Below are 10,753 nucleotides of genomic sequence, written 5' to 3'. Positions count from 1 at the left end.
CAGCTCAGCATGGATGAACTTTGTGTCTGAGCGAAAACCCGGTATCATGTGCCCATTTGGTTTTGCCGGTTGGGGGAACATCTGAAATATTATTGTCACTGTACCTCTCTGTGATCAGCACAGACTACAGTTCAAGGAAATCTGGGTGCGTCCCCTTTAAGAAACGTGAAACCCCGCCCCGTGCTCACAGCCTTTGTACTTCCCAGCAACCCTCCGGGTGAGGCGGAACATTTCTCTGGAGGTTGGGGGTCACCGCCTCTTGCCGGGGACGGGAGCGTTGTGAACTACATTACCCTGAAAGCACTGCGCCGCGCGTCAGGGGCACTGGACCAATGAAGACTCGGGAAGAGGCACTTCCGTTCTGGAGGACGGCGTTTGGGCGGGCCTTCCGGCGTGGATAGGCGACATCTTGTAAACATGGATCTGTTCACTGGTGGTGAGGTTGAGGACGCTGGTCCAGCCCGAGATCAAGGAACCAGGAAGCTGCTGTGCCCGCTGCTCTGAGGCAGCTCTGAGGCGGGTCTAAGGCTCGGCGTGGGCGCCATCCAGCCTGACTCTGTTGCGGGGCCGGGACGGGGGCTGCAGTGCCCAGGCCCCACCTTCGCACACAGACTCCCTTGGCGGCGGCAGCGCTGATGGGTCCGATTCAGGTAAATGCTGCGCCCTCAGGGCCCTCCCCCAACTCTTCTCATTCTGCACTGTTTCTGACCTTACCAATTTTTTCTTACGCGTGTCCTATGTTTATATTCATTCGTGCCCCCAAACCTTGGTTTTCCGAATTTTAAAATAATGACCTGCGTGGAGAAAAATTGCACAGAACTTATACATACAGTTGAATGAAGCAGCTCTAAAATTAGTATCTGTTAAGCGCTGAGGTCAAAAAATGCGATCCCAGAAGCCGCCAGTGGGGTCCTTCAAAACAATTATACCCATCCCTCAAAAGTTAAAGTATTGTCTGTTGTTTAAAGTAAGCGTTTCCTTGCTTTTCTTGATAGTTTTGCCAACTATGTAGAAAATATTCGATGGCTGTAGTTTAGTTCCGGTCGCTTGTTTTAAAACTTAATTAATGAAATCATATAAGTATTATGATGTGTTTTTCTTCATTTGCACAATATGGTGTGACCTTACGCATGTTTTTCATGCAGGGTATCTATTTTCCTTTTTGTGTAGTATTCTGTAGATATGAATACATGAGTAAAATGTCTGTACGTTTTCCTGTTGAAGGCTTTTTTTTGCCTATGGCTTTTTGTTTGGGTTTTGTTTGTTTGTTTTTTTCTCCGGTTTGCTTTCTGTATCTACAAGCACTAGTACTGTAGCCATACTTGGAATGTGTTCTGGAGTATATAAAGCACACATCTGTCTAGTTTATATGTTAAAATTTTTATTGTATTTAAATTAACGTTTCCACTTACTCATCTTGTTTTGCTCTGTGTTACTAATTTTAACTTAGTTCTCTGAATGAAAATTATACTTAAACTATTTCATAATTATATTTTGACACACACTTATGCCTTACATAAACTTACTTTTTTACAGTCTGCACACACACAGAGGGTTTTCGTGTTTTAAGAGATTGTGCTCTTCCACTAATATTTATTTTACTGTTAAATAATTTTCCTCTGGTGATCTTGTAAGAGAAAATGATTAAAATATTTTGTTAAAATACTTGTTTTAAGAGGGCTGAAAAGAATCATTGTAAGGATAAAAAGTCATAATGCTTCGAAACCCTAGCAGGATATTAAGAGCTCAAGAAGATATTTCCATGTCTATGAGGATGGAATAGAGGCCAGGTCCTATATCTTATTTCCTTTCTCTTAAGTTTAAAGAGTCCAAAATGAGGTCCAGTTATCCCCAACTGCTGGAGGCCAAGCACTTTTACTGATTCTAGGAACATCCCCTTTATCAGAGATTCATTTTGAATGCATAGTCAGAAAAATGGTGGTTCTGTTCTCTTCCACCAGAGAGAAAAGCAGGTAGGAAATTACAGATAATCTGAATATTTATGGAAAATTTAACACCAAAGAATATGGATAAGTATTAAAAGTACATATTCTTAAATTATACTATACAATGTTATAGTAATTTCAAATCAGAATTTAATCTATGGATTATGTAAGCTGGAATTTTATATAAAACAATAATTTTTAATATAAACAGAGTAAAATTTGAAAAGGAAGTATAAGAACTCCTGGCCACCTGTTAGGGCCAGCTACAAGCTATGGGAAGAGAAAAATATGATATAGGCAAGGGACAAACAGATAGAAAAAGGGAAACAAATGGAAGTGTCTGGAAGTGTAAGAAACAGACCTGTACATAAAATGAGACTAAATTTTGATATTTGTTGCTCAGGGCTTTAATAGTGCTATATGACCTGCCAACACCACTTCCTCACCAACACGATCCCTTATACTTCTGGCTCACTGGGCCCCAGTCACACCATCCTCGTGGGTGCTGCTCAAACACACCAGGCATGACTCTGACAGAGAGGATTTTCACCTTTTTGTCCCACTTCTGGGAAGCCTTTTCTCAAGTTATCCATGTGACTTTATGGCACAACTCTATAACATTTTCTGCCCTCTTTTACATGCTTTATTTTTCCCTTGAGCATTTATCTTTGACTTCAGTATTAAACGGTTCACTCATTAATCTTCTTTTTCGTCTATGTTGCTGATGGGAATTAAAGTTACATGGCCCTGCTCTTCCCGCAGGTTCCACACTCAGCAGAACCACTTATGGACACTGCACTGGTGAGTGTCAGGTGTCCTGGAACTCTTTTGCTGCCACCCTTCCTGGCCTTGGTATCTCAAGACCCTAGAGAAACCGTAAGCCCAGGTTTCTAAGTCCAGACCAGAGGTTATATGGACAGACACCCATTTTTGGCAGCCAGTGGACTGAGATGTGAAGGTTGTCTTAGGTACAGGGGTTAGTATGTACAAATGCTTGGGGATGAGAGTGAGATGGGAGTGTTCTAGGACTTCTAGGTCTCTATTAATGTCTGGTGAGGATGGAGAGCAAGGGGGCCGGAGTCAGGCCTACAGTGGTACTTTGAGAAGTTGCACCTAGAATGGTACTCTCAGAAGTCTGTTCTGAGAGTGATAGCAGCCATGGTATATTTGGAACAGAGGAGAAAAATGATCTTACTTAGGATTTAAAAGGCTACCCCTGGGTGCAGAGTGCAGAACAGACTGGGGGAGAGGAAGACAAGGAGATTATCAAGGAGGCTGTTGCAGTCATCCAGATAAGCATTGGTTGTGGCTGGACAGGGTGGGTGGATGTGGAGGTAGGAGAAACACTTGGCTTCTGGATTTGCTTTTAAAGTAGGGGCTGACCAGATTTTCTAAGGTAGAGGGATCACAGATGACTCCAGAGTTTTTTCCCTTTGCATCTGGGAGTGTGGAAGTACCATCAAACTGAGATGCAGAAGTCAGTGGTAGGAGTCCTTTTTAGCGAGAGTATTAGGATTTGGGTTTTGGCCATGTTGAGTTTCAGCTGTTTCAGTGACTCCCAAGTATAGGAGACAAGTGGACAGCTGAACATGCAGATCTAGAGTGCTGGGGAGGGTTCAGGATGCATTAGGGGACAAGGGAGGAAAGGGGGGCTGTGGGTGTCACAAAGACATTCAAGGAACAGGACTGATCATCAGTGGCACAGAAGGGGGTGGTGAAAGTCCAGCAGGTGGCCCAGGTTTTCATGGGAGAGTGGCTGTGAAATTGATGCAAAGGGAAAGCAGAAATGGAGGTGAAGTGATAGTGAAGTCAGGCTGCTGACTTCCTATGCACTCACCAGGCTTTTGTGGTGGAACTTGGGGAGTTTCTGTTACAGTGTCAGATGAGTTTACCTTAGGTGTGTCAAGTGGGTGTGGATTTTAAATGGGTGTTTAAAGGTTCTAATTGGTGAAGAGACATAGTGAGGAATACAGAAGTGGAACCAGACCAGGGGTATTTAGATCTACATGTTTTGACTGAGGTTAAAGTCAGGAACAAGGCCTGGTGGGGAAGCCTTCAGAACAGGGCTGGGGAACCACCAGTGGAGAGATGGGGTATGGTGGGATCCTGTTGCATGGGCAGGCACTTTCTGGTGCCATGTGCAGGGGATATGTGAGGAGGCAGGAGACATGCCAATTTTGTGGGCCGGGTGGTGGTGATGGGGATCAGATGTATGAGGAGTTAGCCAGTGAGTAATTTGCATGTGGGGAAGGTGTGTGACCACGTTGCCCCAGGGCCCTCATACAAGGAGTTTGAGAGGACGATGAGCCCAAGTTTGTTTGTGTCTAGGTAACGTGATCCTGGGGACTCTCAGGCTGTTGTCGCGCAAGAGAGGGAGGGGGCCCTGCATACCAGGTCCACAGCTTAGATGGCATCTATCTGTCCACCTGCCTGTTGCTGCTGAGAGTTGTACCTAGTGCTCAAGGAAGCACGAAGAGTTATTCGGTACCAGTGCCCTCTGAGTTAGGGAGCTGGGGAGGATGATGAACCCAGAGTGAGTATGGGTTAGGGGTACTTACGGGGTCCTGGGGAGAGAGGCTGCTTATGGAAACATCTGTCCCTGTCATCACAGGGCTCTGTGACCTTTGAGGACGTGGCTGTGTACTTTTCCCAGGAGGAATGGAGGCTTCTTGATGAGGCCCAGAGATTCCTGTACCACGATGTCATGCTGGAGACCTTTGCACTTGTTGCATCATTGGGTAAGGCTCTCACACCTATCCCAGCATCCTGGGCAGGCCTCTGCCTTTCTCCTTTTTTCCAAAGGCAAGTCTGTTTTTTCACAGCTAGACAGTGTGCACATCTCTATTACTGCTTCCCTGTCATCTGTGCTGTCGGTGCTAAGGCTGAGTGTGTATATGACCTCCTTTCACAAGTAGACCTAATGCCAAGTGCTCTGAAGTTTTTTCAGTGAAGGTTTTCTGTGTCAGATGACTTGGAATTAGTTCAGTGGGTTTCATTAGTCTCAGCCACTCCCTGCTAAGTTGACTGTAGACCCATGCCACCTCTGTACTCCAGGTTCTGCCCTTTTCTGGCTGTCATTTCCTGGGGCCTGACAGCACCAGGAATTGCTCGCACCCGACATGGTCACTTTTTGTGGGGTCCACCTGGCTGTTGCTGTGATATTCTCCTCAAAGATTCAATATGTGATACTGTTTTTCTTTCCTGAGATTGTTTTGGAATTGATTGCCCTTGTGGGCCAGTGCTGACCGCTCACCTGTCCTGTCTTTCCCTTAGGACTTGTATTTTCTAGGTCGCATGTTGTCCAAGTGAAGCTGAGAGGAGAACCCTGGGTACTTGACAGAGTGGACATGACTCCAGGCACAACATGAGGGGCTCAAAGTGAACCTGGGTCTGGTGATTGGCATCAGGGGAAGGATGTGATATTATGGTTGGAGTCAAGTCATATCAGGAACATGTCCTGTGCCCAGCACAGTTTTGGTGTCAAGGACAGTGACTGTGTACCACACTTCTATCTTTCCTACCCATTCTTGACACTTTACTTCTTCTGTCATATCTACTCTGACTTCGAACCCAGGATTATCCCTCACTTCTCTGTCTTCCATTCCGCATTGGTCCTCTCCATCCTCACTCCTCTGTGCTTTTCAGTATTGGCCTACACTTAACGTGTCATGAGTTCTGCACCTATCCTCAAAATAGTCCTTGAACACCAGCTACTCAGTGACAATCGGATTTTCCTGGGCCTGGACACAGCTTTCCATACAGCACACATGTGTCCCCAGCAACCAAGGCCCTGGTGAAAACCGTTCCTGGAGGAGTGAGTTGTGGACCCCAGCTCCTCCGTGTGCTCCACCCCATCCTTGTGCCTTTTGCCTGGCGAGTCCTCCCTGTTCTGTGACGTGGAGAGGCACAGTCCTGCACAGCTGCACTTTCTTTACCTGCCCCCAGCTCCCTTGTCCTGAAAACAGTCCCATGGATTATTTCCTCGGTATGTCAGACACATATTTGATATTTGTGATGGGGCTGCCTCCTTCTACCAAAATCTACATGAAGTTCATACATATGTCTGTGCTTTCAGGTTGTTGGCATGGAGCAAAGGTCAAGGAGACACCTTCTGAGCAGAATGTTTTTGTAGAAGTGCCACGAATAAATACTTCAAAGACAAACCTGTCCACCCAGGAGGCCTATCCCTGGGAGAGGTGTAGCCCAGACTTAGAAGGTGGTTTGCATTTAGCTGAGGACCTCGGAACAAACCCTGGCCAGAAACTGTGTGGGTCAGGTGTGAAATTTCACCAGCACAGTGGAAAGAAACTCTTTAGAAGAGATGTGGGTAAGGCCTTTATGAACAGCCACACAGTCCATGCATCCAAGAAGTCTTCCACATGCCAGGAGGCTGGGAAGAATTTCCTTGGTAGCTCTAGCCTTCTCCAGCACCAGGTCACTCCACAAAAGGACGCTGAATGTGTGGAAGCCTTTCACAATGAACAAAGGCACTATAAGTGCAGTGAATGTGGTAAAGCCTTCTGCCGCAAGTACAGGCTTGCTCAGCACCAGAGAGTCCACACTGGAGAGAGGCCTTATGAATGCAGTGAATGTGGGAAAACCTTCAGCTATAAACACATACTTATTCAGCACCAGAGAGTCCACACTGGAGAAAGGCCTTATGAGTGCAGGGAATGTGGGAAAGCTTTTAGCAACAAACCCACACTTGTTCGGCACCAGCGAATTCACACTGGAGAAAGGCCTTATGAGTGTAGTGAATGTGGGAAATTCTTTAGCCAAAGCTCCAGCCTCAGTGAACATCAGAGAATTCACACTGGATCACGGCCTTATAAATGCAATGAATGTGGAAAATTCTTTACGTCCAACTCCAACCTAATTAAACACCGGCGAGTTCACACAGGCACAAGGCCTTATGAGTGCAGTGAATGTGGGAAATTCTTTAACCAAAGTCCCAGCCTCATTAAACATCAGAGAATCCACACTGGTGAACGGCCATATGAATGCAGTGAATGTGGGAAACTTTTTAGCCAAAGCTCTACTCTCATTAAGCACCAGAGAGTTCACACTGGAGCAAGGCCTTATAAATGCATTGAATGTGGGAAACTTTTTAGCCAAAGCTTTGGCCTCACTCAACACCAGAGAATTCACAGTGGAGAAAGACCATATGAGTGCACTGAATGTGGAGAATTCTTTAGCCAAAACACCCAACTTACTCAACACCGAAAAGTTCACACTACAGGGAGGCCTCTTGAGTGTAGCAAATGTGGAAAAGTCTTCAGTCAAAGGTCTGCTCTGACTGAGCACCAGAAACTTCACAGCCCAGACAGACGCTTTGAGTGCAGCGAATGTAGGAAAGCTTTCAGCCGAAGGTCTAACCTCATTCGTCACCAGAAAGTTCATACTGGAGAAAGGCCTTCAAATGAGATGAGAGCAGTGAATGAGCTGTCTCCTTAGTTAATACATCATACTGAATAGGCTCTGTGAGGGAGTCATCAACTGGAAGTTGAATGCCATACATCTGAACAGCCCTAGTGTGTAGATTGCCTGTGAGTACCAGGTTCATAGGAAGCTTTTAAGGAGCTACACTCTACTTTCTAACCTGTGCAGGGCCCTTGCCAGACTAACGTCAGTGTTAGTTTCTGTGGTAAAAATCATCTTACCTCTACCAAGTGGCAGTCGCCTCAGTGTAATCAGGGTAGGTAGACCTCTGTGCTCTTGCATCCTGTGGAGGGAAGCATGAGTAGCCTGAGCACTTGGGTGTTACCATTCTATTGTGTCTAACTGACTAGGCCATGGACTTAACCAGCTTTGACCAAGGTGACCCAGTCTGGGTTCTGCTGGTGGCTTACAGAGGGTTACCTTTTTCAGTGGCATTATTTCATGTCATACTCCGGATGGATTTTTCTAGCTCTATGTCACCTGTTTGGGAATTTTGTATACCTCAGTGGGGATAGTATCATGGCAGAGAATAGTTTTCATTGCAGTTTGTGTCTAATTTGCATTGCTGTCCAAGGCCTCCTGCAGGGCTTTGTGGGAATAATGTTGTGACCTGGATATCAGAATTTTTGGTGGGTCCTTACATCACCCTTAGATGAGGAGAGTTGTGAGAACCACCAGTGTTTTTTCTTTTGTTTGTTTTTGTGTCATACGCGGGCCTCTCACTGTTGTGGCCTCTCCCATTGCAGAGCACAGGCTCCGGACGCGCAGGCTCAGCGGCCATGGCTCACGGGCCCAGCCGCTCTGCAGCATGTGGGATCTTCCCGGACTGGGGCACGAACCCGTGTCCCCTGCATCAGCAGGCAGACTCTCAACCACTGTGCCACCAGGGAAGCCCCACCAGTGTTTTTTGGAGCAGCACGAGTTGTTCTCTTTTTCACAGAAGATGTCACATCATACCCCCAGTACTGTTCAAGAGAAGAAGTTCTCTAAGTCCAGCTGGAAAACAGCCATGAGCCATAATGTCCACAACGTGGTAGGCTGGTGTTGCTGAGCGTTAGATTACAGACATTAGGTGGGAACCATATTTGGTACAGAAACACTCAGGGAATTAGTAGGAAGTGAAAGACAAGCAAACAAGTAGGGATGAGCCTTTTCTAAAGCTGCATCCAATAAAGCAACTGTACTCTGATAAAAAGACAAATTGCTGTAATTTGGGGTCCTTAGGAAAATAAAAAATAAAGTTGCATTCACAAATGTACCAGGATTATGGCCATAAAGGATAAAGTTTTTGCAGAAATCCTTAGGAGGTACAGGGCTGTTTCTCTTCTCCTGAGGTCCAAGTCAGTGTCAGACTGAATACTGTAAAGGTTTTAGGATCCCACAGCATCTCCAAATTGTTTATCTCAAGGCCGTTGCTGCAGTGAAAAGAAAAAATGAAGAAGGGGAAAATCATGTAATCCTGGCATGTTATTTTTATGACTCGGGAAGAGGTCCTGGATAACTCAAGTAGAAACACCTTTCATTGTTATAAAGACAGGTGTCTTTATTGCTACTGTGACAGTCCCTCCCATGAGACAAGAAAAGGTGATGGAGTTAATGTGTTGGTTTCCAGAGTTCTACTTTTCCAAAAAGGAGATTCAGATTTTTATGTGAAGCCAATTTTTATTAAAATTTAATCGAGCTATACCGTTGGTAGGCACTCAACTGAATATACTTAAAATGTACAGCTTGGTAAGTTTTAGTATGTCTAAAATCACAACCATCATTATAATAACAAACATCCATCAGTTCCATATCTACCTTTACATCTCTCCATGGGCTCCCAGGCAACTACTGTTGACTTTCTTTCACATTCAATTAGTTAATGTTTTCTAGAGGTTTAATATCATTGGAATCTTAATGTGTTTACTTTTGTATTTGCCTTTTTCTTTCATGGTGCATAATTATCTTGAGAATCATCCAAGTTGCTGATGTGAATAGTTCTGTTGTTTTTTCTTTTTGCCATGCCGCAAGGCTTGTGGGATCTTAGTTCCCTGACCAGGAACTGAACCCAGGCCCTGAGCGTTGAAAGCACAGAGTCCTAACCACTTGACCACTAGGGAATTACATAATAGTTTATTGCTTTAATTCCTGAAAAATACACTGTTTGGATATACCACCCTTTGATTGTTTATCCATTCATCTGTTAAATGATGGGGTTTTGTGGTTTGTTTTTGGTTTGGCTATCACAGATAATCTTATTATGAATGTACATAAAATCCTTTATATGAATATATGGTTTCATCTTCTAAAGTGAATGACTGTACCCTTTTGCATTCCCATCAATTGTATGGGAGCATTCAAGTTCCCCTATATCCTTCACCTGTACTTGGTTGTTATATTAAATGTATTAAATATTAACCTGTTTTAAAAGTGTGTAGAGTTATCTTACTGTGGTCTGATGACATTTCCCTAATGGTTCATCATGTTGAACATTTTTAATGTGCTCATTTGCCAGCTGTGTATCTTAGATGTTCACAGTAGTTATTTTCCAACTGGTAGTGAATGTTGGCTGATATTTCCCTTTTTATAATAACTAAGAAGACAATAAAAGAAATGTGTTAGAACTTGAGTTTTCTGAAGTTACTTTGCTGGGTGGAATGTTTGTGCTATTCCCAGTGTACAGTCCCCATTAACTTATTCTCCATTACTTTTTTTTTTTTAATTGATTTTTGGCTGGGTTGAATCTTCGTTGGTGGGAGCGGGCTTTCTCTAGTTGCGGCGAGCGGGGGCTGCTCTTCGTTGCGGTGCGCAAGCTTCTTATTGCGGTGGCTTCTCTCGCTGCGGAGCACAGGTTCTAGGCATGCAGGCTTCAGTAGTTGTAGCTCATGGCCTCTAGAGCACAGGCTCAGTAGTTGTGGCACATGGGCTTAGTTGTTCTGTGGCATGTGGCATCTTCCCGGACCAGAGCTTGAACCAGTGTCCCCTGCATTGGCATGCAGATTCTCAACCACTGCACCACCAGGGAAGCCCCGTTACTTTCTTAAGTCTAGACAAGTAATAAAACAATGAATCGACCCTTGGTTGTAGTGTTTGCCAATTTCCCTGGTACAAATACTCCAACTGTGGCAATTTCAAGCTGTGAACATGAGGTTGTTACCAAACCAGGTAGCATTTCCAGAGGTGCACAAGCCAAACACTGAGACACCAAGGCTTGCGGGAGAGAAAAAATTCATTCACAGGGCAGCCAAGGGAGGAGACAGGAGAGCAAGCCTGAGATCCACCTCCCTGGAGTTGGGGTCCTTGAGTTATTTATGGGATAAAGACACAAGGTGGTCTTAGGTGTGGGGAAAGGTGATAGGGTGTGAGAAAAGGTAAGGTGATTGGTG

General features: G+C 44.9%; 1 protein-coding gene across 4 annotated transcripts; it reads left to right on the top strand.

Annotated features, from left to right (window-relative positions):
• The first annotated feature begins 372 nt into the window (after positions 1–372).
• LOC111170008 (uncharacterized) lies at positions 373–9,996 on the top strand. 4 transcript variants are annotated; one of them, XM_022564794.3, is made up of 5 exons: positions 374–650; positions 2,709–2,747; positions 4,275–4,479; positions 4,558–4,684; positions 6,022–9,996. In XM_022564794.3, exons 4-5 carry the CDS (start codon positions 4,651–4,653, stop codon positions 7,398–7,400), a joined length of 1,413 nt encoding a protein of 470 aa, XP_022420502.2. In that variant the 5' UTR covers positions 374–650; positions 2,709–2,747; positions 4,275–4,479; positions 4,558–4,650; the 3' UTR covers positions 7,401–9,996. The 4 variants fall into 4 exon arrangements, with proteins under 4 accessions (XP_022420500.2, XP_089758114.1, XP_022420502.2 ...); XM_022564792.3 differs by lacking the exon at positions 4,275–4,479 and having other exon boundaries at positions 373–650; XM_089901988.1 differs by lacking the exon at positions 4,275–4,479 and having other exon boundaries at positions 373–2,747.
• The last annotated feature ends 757 nt before the right edge of the window (positions 9,997–10,753 follow it).

This window comes from Delphinapterus leucas, chromosome 20 (assembly GCF_059928025.1).
Source record: "Delphinapterus leucas isolate spDelLeu-1000000601 "Yukka" chromosome 20, BTC_Dleu_Yukka2, whole genome shotgun sequence".
NCBI classification, from domain to species: domain Eukaryota; kingdom Metazoa; phylum Chordata; class Mammalia; order Artiodactyla; family Monodontidae; genus Delphinapterus; species Delphinapterus leucas.
This window is presented reverse-complemented; position numbering and strand designations above follow the sequence as displayed.